At 37.6% G+C, this 20,489-nt stretch overlaps 2 protein-coding genes across 5 annotated transcripts; one reads left to right on the top strand and one right to left on the bottom strand.

The window, feature by feature from the left end:
• Positions 1-584: 584 nt before the first annotated feature.
• On the bottom strand, positions 585-15,285 carry LOC103968471 (uncharacterized). Of its 4 annotated transcripts, none has more exons than XM_009381706.3 (19): positions 14,958-15,285; positions 13,729-14,200; positions 13,134-13,225; positions 10,968-11,132; positions 10,478-10,871; positions 9,649-9,767; positions 9,447-9,519; positions 9,162-9,376; positions 8,979-9,023; positions 8,807-8,900; positions 7,174-7,365; positions 6,596-6,702; positions 6,378-6,456; positions 4,565-4,696; positions 2,568-2,693; positions 1,945-2,115; positions 1,278-1,337; positions 1,035-1,194; positions 585-935 (listed from the first exon to the last, which is right to left on the bottom strand). In XM_009381706.3, exons 1-18 carry the CDS (start codon positions 15,023-15,025, stop codon positions 1,060-1,062), a joined length of 2,739 nt encoding a protein of 912 aa, XP_009379981.2. In that variant the 5' UTR covers positions 15,026-15,285; the 3' UTR covers positions 585-935; positions 1,035-1,059. The 4 variants fall into 4 exon arrangements, with proteins under 4 accessions (XP_009379981.2, XP_018675356.2, XP_009379982.2 ...); XM_018819811.2 differs by having other exon boundaries at positions 585-844; positions 14,958-15,269; XM_009381707.3 differs by having other exon boundaries at positions 585-952; positions 14,958-15,269.
• Positions 15,286-18,939: 3,654 nt separating this feature from the next.
• Positions 18,940-20,150, top strand: LOC135595818 (induced stolen tip protein TUB8-like). Its single transcript, XM_065087218.1, has 2 exons — positions 18,940-19,097; positions 19,448-20,150. Exons 1-2 carry the CDS (start codon positions 19,083-19,085, stop codon positions 19,886-19,888), a joined length of 456 nt encoding a protein of 151 aa, XP_064943290.1. The 5' UTR covers positions 18,940-19,082; the 3' UTR covers positions 19,889-20,150.
• The last annotated feature ends 339 nt before the right edge of the window (positions 20,151-20,489 follow it).

The raw sequence follows: 20,489 nt of genomic DNA on the forward strand, positions 1-20,489 counted from the left end.
CATGAAAAATTTATCGGTTTGTCAATGCTGCTTTACGACTTGTTTGAAACGAGTTCGTATATTAAAAGCACAAGTTTGGTCGGTTCGGAATCTGTACACAATTGGTTGAAATGATTTATGTACTTGCTTGACTATTATATACTGCACCTGGCTAAACTGGCGCACTTTGCATGTGTAAATTTTTATTTGTGTATATATGTGTGCGATTTTCAGTAACTCAAAATTTCTTTTAGTAGCACTCATTCTGTGACACATTCCTACACAGCAGGCGAAATGTAACATACCCCAACAACAGGTAAGACAATTTAAGACTTTTTAATCTTATAACTATTTGAAAATATATTTTAAACAAATAACAAGTTATACTGTTTTTGTTATTCTTCAAAGTTATTGAGCCAAGGTCTATAACAGCCAGATAAATCACTCACCTTTGCAGCAGCAACTAACGCTATTATCACACATAACTAATTTCAGAGAGAGCCTTCAGGTGATGGTAAATTACTAACATGTACAAAGAGTGACAATAATTGAGGACTGACATGTACAGAAGAGGAAAATAAGACAGAAGCACGTACGAAAAAACGAAAGTAAAACATAGCCACAAGCCATAATTACGGTTATATCACTAGTCTTCAGCATTGTACTTTACAGCGATATCCTCTCAGGAAATCGATACCCTATCTCGGAGAAAACAATAAATATTCTTTATAAAGATGAACAAACGATTTGTAATGTATGCAACTGAATCTGTATGAATTGCTCAAAGGATATCGCATATGTTTGTCACACTATAAACATCGGATACCAACAACCAACCTGGACCACAAATGTCTCGTTGCCATCACTGCCAAAACAATCATGGTAAGGATGACTTCAATTTACCACCAGGTAACTATCCATTTTCAAAGTTATTGTAGTGTCTTCGTACCATCATACTGGAATGCACCAGGAACTTCTCCATTGTCATTAGTTATTTATAAAGGACAACAAAAGAAACAAAAAACAACTGAAAAATCAAGTTGCAACACACATACCATTATGGTCTTGACCGGTTTATATCTACTCGGCTCTACTGCTGCCTGAGCTAACTACCTCAGTAACTCTATCAGTGCTTGTATCAGTGATCTCCATTTGCTTTACTTTTTCAAGCTGCCTCAAGAGATCTAACCTCTCCGGTGCATATGCAGATGGAATCTATCAAGCAGTAAAGAATCAATTTATCAGCAAACAGCAGCTTAATGCCTTGGAACTCATAGTGACTAAAACAAACTACTTACCAGAGCAGGTACATATCTCTGGATGAAAGCCAGGATAGCAGCATGCCCAACTGCTGTAACCTGCACAGCAGTAGAGTAGTTCATTAGCAGAAAGTTGTTTCTGTTCAATGACAATTAAGATGATTCTGGAAACAAGTTTGACTCGCATTGGTTTCAGATAGAAACCAACAAAAAGAATCACCATATCCAGTTTTGAGAAGCAACAAATGATGGATTCATGGTTCAAGTGCAGGGAATAGCAACTACAACAGAAAGGAAGCACACTTTCTGCGCACCAAAATGCACTAATTCAACATCAATCTATAGAAATTATGCCAGACAAGATCCATTTTAGATTGTTGAAACATATCCTGAGCCCAAAATCAGCTAAAGCAGAATATTTGAAGATATCATTTGAGCTTCACATACCAAGGTTAAATTTCATATGATCTTTATCAAGATTATCTGTCGACCAACCAGAATGTCAAGGAAGCTACATTAATGAGAACAAATTTGCATAAGCTTACTCGAGTCTTGAACACATAATTATTGTACTGTGACAACAATATCGTCATATTTTTTACCAAAAGGAGTATGAATCCAGAAAAGTCTTTAGCTTGTGATTATACCCAATAGAGAAATCGATAACATAACTGAGCAGCTAACATGAGTTTGTGGAGAGACTCACTGGAAGTAGCATCAGGAACCCAATTGGAATAACAGATGCCAAGTCAGTTAAAGTTCTACGAAGAGCCTTTTTCTCCTTCTCTGTAAGTTCATCACCGGTAGCTGCTCTTTTTAGTAAAGCCATAGCTGCCGATACATCTATGGCTAACAGCTGACTTCCTTGCCAGACATCCTACAAAGATAATCAGAGAAAACCCAGAAACATCTATTCACAACAGGACCCTTCCAATTGTTACACATGCACAAGAGAGAAGGAAAGGAAATGTGTGTGTGTATGTGAAAAGCATATGAGATAAAATGATTAGTTGCAAATTTGAGATATACCATGTAAGTGGACTATGGAAACTGTCTCCTAATGTTAGAATGCAGTACAACAAGAAGCTGAACGATCCTAAACAAAATGCATCCTAAGACCATTTTTTAGATCAATTCTTTCCAATAACAAATTCATGTAAGCACTATCACATGCTCATATCATATTGTAACCAGGATCAGAAACTCTGATCTTAGCAGAGCTCATGCCCAGATAAAAAAGAAGGATAAATATCAAGCTCTCATTATCACTCCCGAGCTCAATATGATATAAGAAAATGCATATATAATGAAAGCTAAAGAGAGTTGTACCGTCGTAGTCGCTTTGATCTTCTCAATTGACTTGGCAATGACATTTTCTTTCTTTGTTGCAGGAACTAATAAATGATGTTTGTTTGCAGATGAATGTTTGTCTTTTGCATCAATAAATTCAGATTCCTGAAGGAATATGGGTAACAGTTAGTTGAACCAGAAGAGGAATGGTAAAAGATATATAAAAAAAGAGTATTTTTAAGTTGAATTTAGATGGATGGACCTGTCACTTTTATTGATTTGAAGGATATAAATGTCAGCAATTAGGATAAAGAACACTAGGAAAGCCCCACAAAAAATATTGGTTAGGAATTGTATGTAAATTTTCTCAAGTTCTCTCCTGACACTAATACTTAAATCAGTTAAAAAAAAGGAAAGGAAAAGGTGAAGCCTTATCTTTTAGAGAGAGAGGCTTTGAATCAAAGCTAAATATTGCAGCTAATTAGGTAAAATGATATAACAAGTATCAGACCTAATAATGTAAGTTATTCCTTGACAACATGGAAGGGAAGTTGAATGTACGATGCCAATGGCTGAAAATCCTTTATCAGAGTTATGCTCAGGTAAATTAAAGCTTAACAGAGTGATCTAGACTGATGTCTCCAAGCATGCCCAATAAATCAGGATTCAGCTCAGAAGAATCTAAATGTGTCCTCAAATCTACCGTCCAATCAATTATCTATATCATCATATTTGGTATCATTGCATTATACAAAATCTAGAATGCTGTCTGATGTGTATTTGATAAGTACCAATAAACGCCCATTTGAATTGAACAACTCGTATATAAAAATGTTCAAACATCCAACATATGGATAATTATCTTTTGCAATGATAAGTGATACCTGTATTAAATCTCTTCCTCTATTCTAGCAGAAAGATTATAATATCTTATATTTCAGCTAGTGTAATTCTGAAATGCTTTATTTGGGTCTAGTGAAATAAAATAAAAGAATCTGGATCCACAAAGCCATGATTTGAACGAGACTCAAAAACGGGTTCAAAGAAGTCATCTGTCATGCCTGACAACTTTAGTCGTCCTACTTCCTGACAACTGTTATGCCTGACAACTTTAGTCATCCTACTTCCTAGCAGGCATACGAGTTTAATATTATGTTATGCCCTGACAGCTTTAGTCATCCTACTTCCTTGCAGGCATACATGTTTAATATTATGACAAGCTTTAGTCATCCTACTTAGAAAACTCCTGCACCAATTACATCCTCAATTTTGATTGAAAGAAAACAAGTATTAAACAGAAAAATATAAATATAACATTCACAAAGCATGGAACCGAGAAATAAATAAAATTATCAGGTCAACTTCAAATATCGTAGAACATGTCAAACATCTTCCATACGAAAGACAATTATTTCAAAAGAAATTTCCATGATGCCAAACAGAGATAAAGAAAGATAATGCAAAGACGGGATTGACTCTTTTGCACAGAGCTTTTGACAACAAAAGTAAACAATTTTTAAGCATGAAAAACTACCTATTGATGCTATGGTACTCCATACTTTGCAGGATGATCTTAAAACGTTGACCAAATAGATCATGCAAATGGATCAATTTTGACCTCATTTACTTCTGCCAATCATTCTCATTCTAGATTCCAGTTACAATCATCACAAACTGTTGAGCCTGAAAATTTTATAAACTTCTGCCAGTTGGACATAACATGTTGAGATGGCCTTCAATATTTATTTTACATACAAGCATAGCCCACATATTTATATTTTCAGGTGCAGACATAGGTTTCACACAAATCCCTCTAGGTAGAGGAGGGTCTTCAACTTATTTTCTATTTTCTTTATTTTCCTCTTTTTCATGGCACATCAGTGTTTGTATAGCAACAGCAAGTAAAGAAGTGGTTGTGTCAGAAACTCATGGTCATTGGGGAGCTTGTCACAAAGAAACACCTTAGACAAGCATACTTCATCATACTGATTATGGTAGATTCTAGCAAAAATGTTCATAGACATTGACCATATTACCTCCTCATTCTGAGACTCATCTGTACTTCTTTGGACCCTCTTCTCAAGCTCAATCAACTCATTCCGTAGCAATTCAAAGCGGCGAATCTCATTTATTTCCAAGTCTTGGTTATCTACATTGACATTAGAGACCTGCAGGAAACTAATATCAGTAAATAATACAGAGTACCAAACGGAACTAAAAACCCAACTTGGGTCTATTATGCTAAAATTCGCTCATTTTTATTCCTGTATGTTAGGGATAAAGTGTTTAATTGATAATCCATATACAATGAAATTAGTATTCAGGAAACAAGCCCACCATAGATGAAAAACTTAAGCATCCATACAGTATAAAACTCAAACATGTCTTCATTATTAAATTCATTTTTAAGAGGCAAAATTATAGATATTTGGAAAGCACCAATATATGCCACTAGATGAAGAATAAATTCAATTTTCATATCTCATGATTTTCTTGGTGTTTATTTAGAGAAAGTCTATGATAAAGTTCCTAAAAATATAACAAGACAAGTTTTAGAGAAAAAAAGTATAAAGGTGATTAAAGTTATCCTAGGAGTTGTCACTAGCAAGCATTCAGCAAATTCCTCACTACTATAGGTTTGCATCAAAAGTTATGCATGGAGTGATTATATTTTTATCTTTTTACGTTGACATTAGACAAACTCATTAGGCAAGGATAAGTCTTAAAACTGCAAGGAATGTGTTTAATGAGTTTTTTATTAGTATAGCACTACATCAAAGATCTGTATTAAGTCATTACCTTTTTCACATTAGTAATGTACGAAGTCAACCTCGTTGTGTTAATGATATTGTTTTAGTCGATGAGAGTTCAAGTGAAACTAGTTCAAGACTTGAATTATGGAAGCAAACCTTGAGAACTAAATGTTTTAAATTGAGTGGGTTAAGACCAATTATATGAGATCTAGATCTATATAGTTAAGTTGGATAGACAAAAAGTTTCTAAGAAGTTTAATTAATTAAACGTTTTAGATATCTTAGATCAGTTATTCAGCAAAATAAAAAGATAGATAAAGATATTACTTATAGAGGGGCATTAGGAGTTCTGTATGATGAGCCGGTGCCTCTTATACTAAAAAGAAAAATTCTATGAGGCCATTATTAGACCTTTCCATGTAAATCTACAAACAAGTATTATTCACCAGGAACTATTGTGATCTTCCCATCATCAAGATTGATTTAACTTCTTACAACAGTAATCCATGTTTCCCACCTTACGCTCTTCAACTAGCATAGCAGTCCTTGGTCTCCACAAAGATGCATCAGATTTATGCATACACGTACATGTCATTTGTTTTAGAATATCATATTCTTATTGTTTGTTTCCTTTATATATATATATATATATACACTTTGTTGCATGATTTGCCCAGCCTTTTCTGCTTTGTTATTGAGTGAAATACAATTTGTTAGATCCGTGAAAACATCTGACGCATGGAAGAAAACAATTATAGTGTCTAGAAAAAAAAAATAGAGGTCAAAAGACACTGATAGTGCATGGCAACCTAATTATGCTATTGGCTTATAACTTACATGGAATCTGCCTTAGTCATCATGGTTCAAGACAATTTAAGCCTATGTTATTGGCAACAAGCTACCCATCCATAACAATCTAACTGATGTGGGACTATCGGTGGACACAACCTGAAATAAAGCATACAATTCAGGGCGAAGTTGATGAAACTCTCATTTGTACTTTTGTTGAAAAGTCAACTAATCTATTATCAACAAGAAAACATAAAAAACGTAAAAGGCAAAACTGGGAATAATTTAACTGGGGTTTGTTACATACATTTTGATCAGGCTTGAACGCTTGTTCGTTTTTTCTGTTGGAGCTTTGCACCAAGAAACTCCAAAAACCACGAGGTTTTCTAACCACACAGACACAATCATAAGTACACAATCTAAGTATAAAAACAAGCAAAACGTGACAACTTAAAATAGTTGAGACAGTATTCATGTCATAGAAGTGAATATGAAAATTGCCGAGGCTAGATACATGAAACTCACTCATCTTCAGGGTTCTGAATGCTTACACCCTCACCGGATGTTTTTCCAATCTCTTTCACCCTTCCCGGATCACTGGCAGAAGGCAGTGAGCAATCATCACTCTCACCCTAGTTGGACGGTAGGATTTCGTCATGGATAAAAATTGGAGCAAATTCTATTTTCCACTTGACATAAAAGTTTGTCTCATATTCAGCGTTAAACATGAGAAAAAAATATGCATTTAAATAACAGGCTAGTTAAAAATTTAAACAACAATGATAAGGAAACTTGATGCTCTATGAACCTATCTATTATGGAAAGCTAAATCAGATGACAGGTTTAGATATACCCAGCAGCCTTTTTCACGAAGGAGATTATCGACATCCATTCCAAACATAATTCCCAATTTTGGTTTCAATAATCATGACCAAAAGAAGTTGACTTTCTTGATGCGTGTTAAAGCAACTTACATGTTAAATGTGAGACATTCTAGAAATAATTTACCTCAACAAAGCCTCAGGGCTCATTGTTTATGCTTGAAACAATCTCAACATGCATGCTTCTAAATCATTTAATAAGAGAAACAATCAATAATTTACCTGTTCTAACGAGGCAGCCTTTGCTCTAAAGGATGCCTCGAGAAACTCAGCCTCTTTCTTGAGTTTCCGTATCCTCTCAAGGTCCGAACAAGCAGCTCGTAAATGTTCTTTTCCATTGTTTGAATTAGAAAGATATAATTCTTGCAGTAAATCTTCTAATCTTCTAAGAGCTTCTTCAACACTTTCAAGTGCCTGCAGCCGGTAATAAATGGATTTAAGGTTCAAAATTTCATATAATATTTCATCAATATGTTTAAGACCAAGAAAATCATAAACAAGATACTAATAACAGAACTAAGAAAAATAAGGCAAACAGATTAAAAAAAAGTGGGAAGCAGGAAGAACCATGTAGTAGCATGTTTAGTGGAAGATATTGCAACATAAATAATTAAAATGTGCAAGTTATGGATCTATTTAATAAGTCGCTATTTGGTTACAAGGAAAAAAGTTTGTACTTGACTCATCATTCTACTGTTTGGCAATTAAAAGAAACTTTAGACAGAAGAATATAAATACCTGCATTTTTACATCAACTTAAACAAAAGCTTCATAAGAAAATTTACTTGCAGGGGTAAAACTATGGATAGATCCTCACTAGGCCCTGTATTGGTTAAAGCCTTCTACATTAGGACATTTTATATCATTAAAATTCCTGTTACTAAAGTAAGAAATGGCTTTTGAGAGAAAGTGAAAGAATGTCATTAATCAGAATTTTTTCTTTGAGTAGCCTTCTCATTTTTTTCAAAATTGAAAGAATTTATTGATGTTTGAATAACTTTCTATACCTTTTGCTACTTTGACTAAAAATGGATCATGCATAGAGACACATACTCCTTTTCAGTTCCATTGCAATTATGAACCAAGTTATAAGCATTTTCACTCGAAGTAGATTGAATATGCCAATATAGGCATATTCACTTGCATTGCCATAGGCACCAAGAAGTCACCTATCTGTTCACTTGCATAGCAAGCCATAAATAACAGGCAAAATGCTTCTGCAACTCCAACAATGTTTGGATCATTTTATAAACAAATTATCCGCAGTTTATTGTAGGAAAAAACTGTGCATCGATCAGCACCACAACTGCTTACATGACCAATGGCAAAAACCTTATGTTCCAAATATCTAGCCATACATGACCACCACACCAGAACAGTAAATGTAGCATTTCCAATAGCCATGAAGAATTATCATGCCTTTTACCAACCACCTTCTCAATCATTTTGAAATTCTTATTGATGAAGTATGCTCCATCCAACATCATGCAACAAAGATCATATTCTAAGTTATGGATGATAAGCACAACTATTATTTTACTAGATAACACTGAAATACACCATTGGATAACAATGCCCTCACTCTATATATGTCTGAATTATTAAATGCATAAATTTCAGTCAACTTCTTTCTTAGTAACCAGAAAATTACATTTCTGTTATTCTTCAATATTTGTTTCCAATCTGATGGGCATCCATCGATTTTTAACCTCAAAATGAATGATTAATAATTGTGACACTCCTCGATACCCACCCTTACCTATGCTAAGATCCGAGTTCTATACTACCCAAACCAAAAAAAGTCTTTTTTCTTGTGGCTTGTAAGTTGCCAATCTGATCAAGACATGATTGATACCTCATCAAAGGATTCTAGCTCTGACTGTTCCAATAAATTTGTTTCAAGTCCATGCTGAACTTGAAGCTCCACAATGTCTTCTTTACTTCTATTCCTGGAGGACATTTACTGCATAAATGAATTGTTGCAACAGAAAATAAAGCACACTTTGGGAACTACAATGAGAACTTACATAAGCACACCAAGTTGTTCCATGCATTCGTTGACCATGCTGTGCCTAGAACACACACAACAAAGGACCATTAAGCGATGTCAGATAATTACTCATGAACAGAACACAGAATAGTATAAAAAAATAAATATCACAATTCACAAGTATGTTAGACTTGTAACAAACATAAAGACTATTGCATACCCTCTGGAAAGGAATCGAGCTGCCTTTATGTGTGATGGGTTCTCAAGCCATGTACTGTACTTAATAAAACTTGTTATCCAGTAAGAACAAACTTTTAATACTTGGGAAATAGCTTCTCTTTTGGTGATCCCTTCCTTATTATCTTTATTATCAATTTTCACATTAGATATGCTACTTCGATAAAAGGGAAGCCAGTCCAGCTCTTCACAAACTACCTACGGAGCAAAATCACACAATCAAAATTATGGGATTGAAAAAAAAAAACTTAGTTCTAATAGAGCCAACCTCCACATAAAACTGATAGGAACTAATTGAAGAAAGTTGAGGATAGTATAATACACTTCCCCCTATAAGATACCTGAAAACAAGCAACTCAATCAATCAAATGAGGTTCCAGGGAATAGTGAAATTCCAAATCACAGATGGAAACTGGGAAACAAATGAAACCTCATAAGTCAACGAGGAGAAAAAAATTGTGTGTCCACACCTTATGATGCCTTCAATCTGTTCATTTGACATATTTATAGCATTTGAAGACAGAAACGACTGCGTACTTCTGCTCAAAGCAATAAAGAAGCCAAATATTGCTAAATCCTTTTCCAGTACCTGTAGCAAAGGACCAAGTAGTCCACTTCATCACCAATTAGAAACTAAGAATGTCCAAATATAGCAAAGGGACAAAAAAAAGCAGATAAGAGGCAGTAATATCAAAATTAAAACAAAAAAGAACATGCCACATGATCAGCTTATGGTCAAAAGATAAATTCACCTTGTTATACATGCATGTGAGCCAGTTCAGTTATATTTGTAAAGGACCCTTTAAGTTATTCCATATAACTCCTTGATCCCCTGCATGTATATGCCATACTCCTTAAATTTTGTCAATAACTCTTTAATCATTATTTGATTCTGTTTGACAAAGGGCTTCACATATAATGAAATGCATCATTTTGAGTCCATCAGCTCTACAAACTCAACCTAACATGTCTTCTCCTTTCTTGTGATTTCAAGTGCCAAGGAAGATTGTGGATTAAGATACAGTTTTGTACCATTACATATGGCACAGGACTTCCATCTCAAAGAAGTACCAGCAGCATAGAGATGCATATTTTTCTGCCAGTCTATTCTACTATTGCAGCCTAACACTTTATTTCAGGATCTTATTGGTGATGTATTTATACTCATGTAATGAGAACAAATATTGTAACCATAGGTGTATACATGGACAGGTGTATGTATATATATAAGATTATAAGATTCCAAAATGACTATGACAAACAGGGAGACAATCATTGGAAGTGTAACAAATCTCAAACCTCAATACTCTCACATGTCGTTAGTCTAGACCATATCTTTTCCCGGTCAATAGCTAGCCGCAGCTGCTTTTGCACAAGATTGACCCAAAATGCTCTCTCTTCAGCTTTGTGATCGTTGTCAAATTCACCTGTAGCAGCTCTAGGACCAAAATGGACAAGGAATTCTCTACATAGACCAATATCTTTCATAGAACTATATGCTTTCTTTATTGGAAGAAAATCAAGAAGCATTTCCATGAATCTACCAGTAATATCAGGAACCATCGAGGAGAACTGTGAACAAGATACTTTTGCTGTTCCAAGCTTTCTGACAGACGCAAGGCAACTCAAAGCAAGCATAATAAGTGATAGATCACTTGCAATGCCAGAATCTGATGATTCTCCTTTCTGGTATCTGACACAAAAAGATAAATATGATCATCCTCAGTATTTTCAAGATCATATAGACATGTTAAGTTAAATTTATCTTAAAAAGGAATGGATGACTTACAACTTTGTTGCAGAATTAAAGCGGATATCCCTCTCAAACAGATTGATGAATGTTGTTACAACCACTGGATGTTGGTGATTCCAAAACCATTCGTATGTGGCAGTGTGCTTGCTAGACAATTGATCTTGGACAGTGCTCTCCAATGGAGCACAAAGTCTCAGTAAACTGCAGTTAAGAAAATATTTGATCATGCAAAACATTTAGAGTAAAGAAATTAACAAAAATAAAAAGAAGAAAGCAGAAAGATAACTTGAAATATACTTGAAAACAAGAACATTTTTGTTGCATCATTGACAAACATTAGGATCTATCAAATTTTTGTTATCATACTAGAGATTAGTCGATATGACACCAACATTTGTAAGATATATATGCATATCTTCTTGAATAATTGTTTTCCTTATTGTTCTGAAGCGCAAGATTGCTGAACTTAACAGAGCCATTTGTGTGGTTCTGAACGTACCGCTACCTTAAAACTCTTGTAATGAGTAAAACAAAATAACCAAGAATACAATTCGATGTAAAGAAGATGAACTAACAACCTCCATGAGAAATAAGGAGACCAAGAGCACACTGGTAAGTCAAGCTGATAAAGCAAGTAATATACCCATGATATGCAAAACATATCATAGTGAATATTTGGCACAAGTCAATATGATAAGTCATGGTAACACATCAAGATATGTAACTAGCATCAGATGAGATGGTGGGCCACAATACATGTAATATCAACAACATGTTCACATAATTTTCAGCGAAAATATAGCTGATGCAATTTAGTTGCTTAAATGCTATAAGATTGTGCATTCCGCTATCCAAAGATATGTAGCAAAACAATGTGAAATAGCATCAATATAATAACTCAACAATAAGATGCATTTTACAGAAAATCTTGGAATCGGATTAAATACAGCACTCCAGCAATGGCTCACCTTCACAAATAGTAACGTATGAACCAATAACAAAATGCTCAAGACATATGATCTTTCCATAATTTAGAGCATATGGCACTTGAATATCTTCATCAGAGATGATGTAGCATATGCAGATCGATACGTTTGCTACACAACACTGATTACCCAACTTCACAAATGTGTTTTAGAAATTGGTCGAACTGGTATGATATTGACATATCGGATGATATACTGACCTATACTGTCCCGTATCAGCAGAAAAAAAAAACACTAAAAATATTGTTAACCGAATGATACCAATCCATATGGTGCAGAATTGTACTTTGATTGAACTGCTAAATATTGACAAGTAATATCAGCCATCTGCCAAATATTAATATAGGTTTCAGAAACTGCTCCGAGTGATACGGATGTACCAATCTGTACCACTTGATATCACCGAAAAAAATGAAAACCTACTGGTACAAACCTATATAGTCTAGAACTCGTTCTTGCTTGAACCATTAAATACTTGATTGATTAGATTTTTCATTTAACAAGATTTTTTTTGGAATACAAGGTTTTCTCGTCCATGAAATTTAATGATCCCATGAAACAACCCACGCATCACCAGTGTAGTTGTGTGGTCCTTGCTCTGTGGTGTGTGCGTGTGCATGTCTCTCTCTCTCTCTCTCTCTCTCTCTCTCTCTCTCTCTCTCTCTCTCTCTCTCTCTCTCTCTCTCTCTCTATATATATATATATATATATATATATATATATAATTGAATTCCTACATATTTATTATGGCAGGGTTTTTGAAAAAGGTACATTATCAAAAACACATAATGATATAAAATCATGCCACATCTTAAATTAAGTGTAAATCAAAGGATTAAGACATTAAAACTGAAGCACCAAGGATGCAAAGACATAAGTCCTATACCTCAAAGTTCACACAGAATAATATTAAACAAAAGAAAGCAGATAATTGGGATACATGAGGATTCAGTTTTAACCTTGTGTTATATTAGAACAGGTGATAAAGCTATGCACCAAAGAGATACAACAAGCAAAAAAGAAACAAGAGAAATGCGAGTATGATTACAATGACAAAATCTGAATGCACTGTCAAAGCACATAACTAAACAAAATTGAAACCAAATTGGCAGGATGAAGACAACCTAATATACAAACCAGAACATCTTCAGAAAGAGATATTATGATCAGATTGGCAAAGAGCTGAAATAAAGACAGAAAAATAAGAATCAATAACCTTCTTTGCACAGAAACATTAACATCTCTGTCTCTTCCATCTCCTCGTGATGAAATCTCAATAACTGCTTGCAGAAAGGAATGTACAGCAGCCTGGAAGCAATAAACTGTGAAATCCTAGGTTGTATACGAGATGAAACTAGAATTGGTTCAAGGTAGCCAGATCTTATTTTATCGTGGATGGTACTATGATAAACATGATCAATATTTAAGCATTTCCTTTTATACCATCCTCATAACAAAAGCTTATGTGCAAATAGAAAGCATCATCCTACACACTTCCACAGATAATTAAATGAGATTAAGAAGCAAAACACAATTAAGATTCAATATACAAGAAGCATCATAAACATTTACCTATTCATCTGGCAGAAAAATTAAGAAATTACGTAGTCTAAATTCTAAAAGATAGTAGCCAAAGACTCAACAAACAACAGGATAATTGTTCCTGAATCTTTTGATTCTTAATCATCATTAACCTTGAATTTAAGTATTCTATAAAGAAAATAATAAGCAAATCAGAATACGGATTATGTTTTCAGATCAAGAAGGAGAAAATGCACCAGGAGCAGTTTCTGATAGATAATGCAGTGTACCTGGTAAGATAGTCTCTTAATCCATGCATTCTTGTCCACTCCAAGCCAAGCCTTCGAGAACCAAGAGCTTTTCGACAATGAACTATGCTCTTGAATAGCCAACTCAACAGCCCTTGATGCATCATGTATGGACTGGACCAATCCACTGCTAAGGTCATCACCTTGTAAATATTCATCTAACTTAATCCTCATCTCCTCCACTTCACTGTTAGAAGTTGCTTGTGGAGTTCCATTGACAACTACACTATCATCGGTAGAGGCTAGTGCTATGCTTTGTGTCATCCTTCTTGCTTGGTAAATGGGTGAATGAATCTTTTTTATTTCTAGCCACCCACACGTGGGGTTTGCTTTACCATATTCTGACCGAACATGCCTTGAGAACCTTTTTTTGGAAAACCGACAATAGAATATATGCTGATTTCGATCAGCCATGCCTTGGCAGAGAAATTTGCCATTTGATGAATAGGAACTCCTGGAAAATGAAATTCTATTAGTACAAATTATTTTTTACAGTCTAGATGCAAACCTACATACTAATAAAGTTGTTCAGAAATAGGAACTCAATCTAAACCAATCTTTACTTGCATGATCTTCGACATGATCGCACGTTATTCTTAGACAGCATTCGATCACGAATATCATGAAACCAATTCTACAACCAAGACTGCTCATAGCAAGCACATAGATATTATATTCTGAGAGGGCATATTTCACATGCATCATGCCTTTTAGGCGATGGAAAAAATCCAGCGGACCTTTGGCTTAATCAACTCGTGGTCTAGCTTGTTCATGAAGCATTGCACCAGTTTCTTTATGTAAATTCTTTCGTGGGATATGGGCCCGGAAGATAAATTTTGACCCAGTTCGCAAGATCACACCATCAATAAGCTAATGCTGGCTTTACCCTTCAAAGCTTCCTCTCTCCATGGGACCAAATTAGCCAAAATAAAGCCTATGATAACTAGTGAGACTCCTTACTCTGATCGGAGGGTGACATCTGGGGCAAAATTTATAGTGTCATGTCATTTGTTAACCAAATATTTGCATAGAAGACCATGAGTTCATTGTCGTCCCTGAACACAACCTTTCTTGCACTCGATGATCGTACTAAAATCAAGATGGGGCGAGATCAATCGAACAGTTGCACAACCAAATCGAATTTTGTGAAAATCCTTGAAGGAAAGGGGAAAGAAGAACATATTTGCGCGCATTAGGGTACAAGAAACCACCTCGTGATCGGACTCTCGCCGCCACGACGGGAGGAACGGGCGGCGACATGGGGAGCGGCCATCGCCATCGCCTTCGGATCGGACCGCGGCGGCGGATCTGCCCTCCGAGGAAAGCGAGCGAGCGAGCGGCTTCTTGAAAGGCGGCGGCGGGAGGAGAAGGGTGCGCTTGCCGTGCAACAATCGGTAGATAGGGTTTATATCGGCGGAGGAATGTGTGGTGGCGAATGCTCGAGCGCGGCAGCGGGTTTGAGGTAGTTTGGGTGTCCAACGTGCGCTCGAGTCGACCGCCGCAGGTCGTCTCCTCCCACCGGAACCAACCAAATTTAACTTCTTCCCGATAACTTATTTCCTAATACAATGAGCTCAAACAGCTGGCTATCGTGGTTCTTTTTAATCCTCAGACACCCAAAACCATATACCCAAATGAACACCCTGGTCAAAGAATGATCCTGGAGATGATCAACGTACCTGCTTGCCGTCAGATCGAGGGTGCAGATTGTTTGAGTGCTCTTTCCCGGACATCGTTCGCGTGTGTAAAAAAACTACTTGATTTTTACTAATACATTAATTATTAGGATAATGTCGACAACGCAGGAAGGGGATGAACAACGTGAAGTCTAATTTGTATTTTACTCGATTGTGTTTGATCAAGAAATAAATACTCGATTTCTTGATGAAGAAATTAGAGTTCGATGCATTCGGATCCGGATCTGCAACCCTGGTGGATTCTAGGATCCGATAACGCTACTACTTATTGCCGAAGGCCCAAATTGATCCAATAAGCAAGAAAAGAAACCCCTTCAACCCACATGGAATCGTTTAGTCATCGTTTGTATATGAGCCATCTGGACTTCCTACACATCTTAACCTCGCGAGGTTTCATGGACACCCGAAGTCGTTTCCGAGGGTAAAGATTACTTTACGCTAGACATTGGTTTCCCTATTTTGCACTTCTCGGCATGAGAGCAGTTATTTGAATGTATGTATTAGAAATGTGATAAGACCTTAAGGTTTTATCGTAAAAGAAGGAATAACTCTCGTACCAAATGATAAGATCCCAAAGTTTTATCGTAAATAAGAATGATAATAATCACTTCGAGGGGATCGACCTCCTTGATGAGGGGATTAGCGATTGCTTCGAGGGGATCGACCTCTTAAGATTTGTCATAATAAACTGGAATAACATTTCATTAATTAACTGATTGATTGATTTAAAGAAATGATTACATCACTATTTATAGAATTTCACCTGGAGTCCATCAGGACTTAGATTCTTAAAATTTATCGTAACAAATTGGAATAATATTTCATTAATTAACTGATTGATTGATTTAAAGAAAGTGTTACATTACTATTTATAGAGTTTCACCTGGAGTGTATCAGGACTTAGACTCTTAATAATAATTAAATATTAAATAAATATCTATCCGATTTTAATTAAATTAAATAATCTTAATAAATAACTGAACTAAACTGACCTAATAAACATTATTCAAAAGCTCATAATCCTAACAAAATACTGTTAAAATATTAAAACATATGACAAAATTTTAATGGAGAGAAGTGGTATTGTTGAAAGCCCAAAAGATGAACTTAATTATGGCAAGGCGAGAGGGAGACAAACTTTTGTGCCGTGTCTATATTTGGATGAACAGGCACACAAAAGATCCAACTTTCCTGCTTTTTTTTTTTTTTTCTTCTTCTTCCTTCTTCTTTTTGCCTTGATCTCCTTTTCGACAATTACATGGGCTAAAAAGACTATATCGAACCACCTGTCAGCCTTCATTGCTTTGCTCTTATAATCTTATGCCCTGACATTGCTGCTAGTTAGAAATCTGTCCGTCCGTTGTATATTTACTGGTCATAAATCCCAAGAGATTTCAAAGTATTTTTTGACATCAACCAATCCATCAAAGCCTAGAATACATAGGTACTCATAGAATAAATCGAACTTTGATTTCTATGGCTTCTTTACTTTGTATAGAGTTTGTCTAGACTTTCGATGAATTATTTGTCTCCCATGATATCGATTCCAGAAATTTCTTGGTGACACCAACGCATCTCGAAGTCTTGAGCTTTCTTTCAGTAAGAGTAAGTATGCCGATCACCCGTTCCCTTGTAACACCTGGAGCTTCTGTCAATAGAAGATTTGGATAAGATCAATATAGAGTATTCGTTCTCTCAAATAGTACCCTCATCGTAGAAGTTATCAACTCGACGAAATGCTTGAGTGCCCTAACTCTGAGACAAGAAGGAGATGGAGACATGTCGACAGACACGTCGTTCCGGTGCACTGATGTGCATGTCCATCTCGGATGGCGTTCCACATCACTGTAGGCCATGACAACCAAATGAATCGGTTCACATCCACATAGAGGAGCCATTTCTTCCTCGGCGAAGAAGAATCAACTGTGCTTCCTACTCACAAGCTCCCATCCAAACTAAAGGAGCACTTGGAATCAGACGGATGGCTATGACTATGACCCAATGCCTACCTATACCAACAGCATGGCATCACATCCTGCATTACGGCCCCGCTCCTTTGCTAATGTTGGTGGAGATGATGGCCACCACTTCCACAGTATCAGCCATTATGAGATCATCCACCCCTCGCCCTGCTTCTCGAGTCAAAAGATGGTGGTCCTAAACGCAGTGTTTGATTCATATCTTTCCTTCTAAAACTAGGACATGACACTGCAACAGTTTCGCTTTTTGTTGTGTGCTGGGCTTGATGGTAGTGATCTCTCTGTCAGAATCATGTGTTACGGGGTGTTAGGAAACACGCTTTCGGCCAAGTTATGTCAAGTAGCCAGAAAAGGAGGATCATTGAATACATGCATCGATCAAAAAAGTTGGTAGGTTGAGGATGAAATGATAACCATTGAGCGAGTCGTTGCTTAGTTTACTTCACAGGTGTCTGAAGCAAATGACCATTATGACAATGGAGGAGTTGTCACTGGCAGAAGGACGATCGATCTCTTATTACTCGTCCTTCTCCCGATTTTATTCTCATTGTCTCGTTTTCTGAGAACAGAGACAAATAAAAGGAGAAAAAGATTAATAGACAAGAAATGGTCTAGTGGTTGCGATTGAAATGAAAGAGGAGCAGACTTCAGTATTTCCAGCGAAGAAACAGAGGCAAGAGTTCTTCACAGTAGTTTAGGAGAGGAAGGGACGTACAGAGATCACGAGCGCGCAAAGATTGGCGCCGCTCACGTGTCTTGGTCCAGTCACTATTCAGTGAAAGAGTCCCTTTCCTGACGGAGGCGGATTGCCAAAGAAGTCCTATCGACCAATGAGAAGGCGTCTTTTCCCGCTTGGTGGCTTGGCCGTGACAGGGGAACAAGATAAAGCAAGAACCAAAGGAACCCACCGGCCTGGGCGGTGCCGCTTGTCCGGAAGCGCCCCTCCCCAGGTGGCCGCCGGACCCACGCCGTCCTCTCCCGCCTGTCTCCGTCACGTGGCCTCGCCATCCACCGACGTAACCGAGCGGGTCCCACTCGGACGGACTCAGGTGGGCCGTCCGATATCATCCCCCCACCCCCTTGCGCGAGGTTCGCTGGCCGCGGCCCCGCCATTGTGGGACCCGCTTTCCTGCCAAGGAGAGGCCACGAGCGTACGTACCGCAGTGCGGGCCAGCCACGTAGCCCGTTTAAAGGAACAGTTGATCCTATAATGATGCTTACGTGGATGTCTCTGAGTTTCCAACTCATTATCCTACACCGCCCCCTGAGTATGGACGCCGTTTAAATATGAGCTTTCTACGTGTGGACGTATAGTTGTTTACGTACTATTTAACATATAATATATATATATATATATATATTATATGTATATATATTGTTGTGGGGTGTATGAATCTCCATCCACATGGGCTCACACAATCCGAGGCATATGCTCAACAAACGAAAATGGCTATGCATATCTTCCTCCACCAATATACCGCAATAATGGTGTTCCGGCAAGCCAACACTGTGTGGTTGCTTGCCTGTAAAGGTCTCACACTGCCATCGAGTTCCTCGTATAAATACCCTCACAACCCCAAGAGCTGGCTCCATCCCACCCACTCCTATCTCTGTGCTCTGTTGTGCTTGCAGCCTCCTCTTCTTTCTCTGCCTCTCTCCCATGGCTTCCGTTGAGGTGAGAGCCAATATCCTCCTCATCCATCTCTTACTTAGCATGAATTATTAGGTTGCATGGATCCTTAAACAAAGATCGGAATGATATACTTGATTTTTCATAGGTGATTTCTCTCATGTTGAAAACTACATCTTATTATAAAGGGTATACAGTAGCAGAGGCGATTTAACACAAAAGTTTGTCTACGTGATGGGATTCTGATACTTCCATCTAGCCAAACTCTACGACGTGCATGCCATTTAGATCTTGTGATCACGCTGAATTCGTTTAATCTAAAGACAATAAGTTGACAGAGAGCGATCGACGACTTTGAAGCTTGATCTATGGTGACGACTCTGTGATGCATGCAGGTGGAATCAGCTCCAGTTGTCGAGGTGCCAGTAGAAGCCCCCGCCACCCCTGCCGAAGCGGAAGACGGGGCACCGCCTGCCGTGGAAGAGGTGGTTGAGACCGAAGCCGTAGCCGAACCTGCAGAAGAGCCCAAAGAAGAAGCCCCGGCGGCAACGGAACCACCAGCAGCGGAACCCACAGCAGAGGTCGCTCCGGAGCCTGAGGAGAAGCCCGTCGAAGAGCCTTCGGCAGTCGAGGTGGCGGAGGCGGCGGTGGAGGCCGAGCCAGCTGTCGCCGAGCCCACAGAAGAAGCTAAGCCCGAGGCCGAGCCCGAGATCGCCGCACCTGCAGCCGAGGAATCGTCTGAACCCGCCGTAGAAGAGCCGAAATCCGTGGAGGAGCCACCGGCTGCTGTGGAGGAGGTGAAGGCCGAGGAAGCGGCAGAAGAGAAGGCCGAGTAGGATGCTGCTTCGGTCGCGATCATTTTGGATGCTGTTAAGGTTCACAATAAGAGATTAAGGATTAAAGCCTACTACTATTATCCTAATATTAAGGAGAGTGTGAGGCTATTTGGGTCTGCTGGATCATGAGAAGTATATATAGTGCTGGTGTCTTCGCCATGCCTTTTCCAGTTTGTGTTGTAGTTCCTTGATTACTCCCTGGCTGTTTTACTATATACTGTCCTGTGAGTTTAATATCAAGGTGTTTTTATCGATCTCTCAATTACTCTCTTTATTCGTTTAATGCAGGTTTAAGGTGTCCGTTATTTTTTTAATGCTATATATATATATATATATATATATATAATGTTTCTTACAGTGATCAGACCTGATGCAAGTAGTAATTAACTATCCAAAAAGGCAAAAAAAGGAAGAGGAAAGAAAGTAATAATTCAAGAACTCATGCGTCGGTGGACTAAGGAAAGGGGGTGTTGAGTACCTTGCAAAGGCATAAGGATCAAAAGAAGGAGAGAGGGAGAGAGCGGAAAAGAGTATCCTGCCACCCGAAAGCACAACCTATCACTTGAGCAGGTCTTTGGACTAAAGGAGACTGTGTCTCTTT

This window comes from Musa acuminata, chromosome BXJ1-10, assembly GCF_036884655.1.
Source record: "Musa acuminata AAA Group cultivar baxijiao chromosome BXJ1-10, Cavendish_Baxijiao_AAA, whole genome shotgun sequence".
In the NCBI taxonomy this organism is placed as follows: Eukaryota; Viridiplantae; Streptophyta; class Magnoliopsida; order Zingiberales; family Musaceae; genus Musa; species Musa acuminata.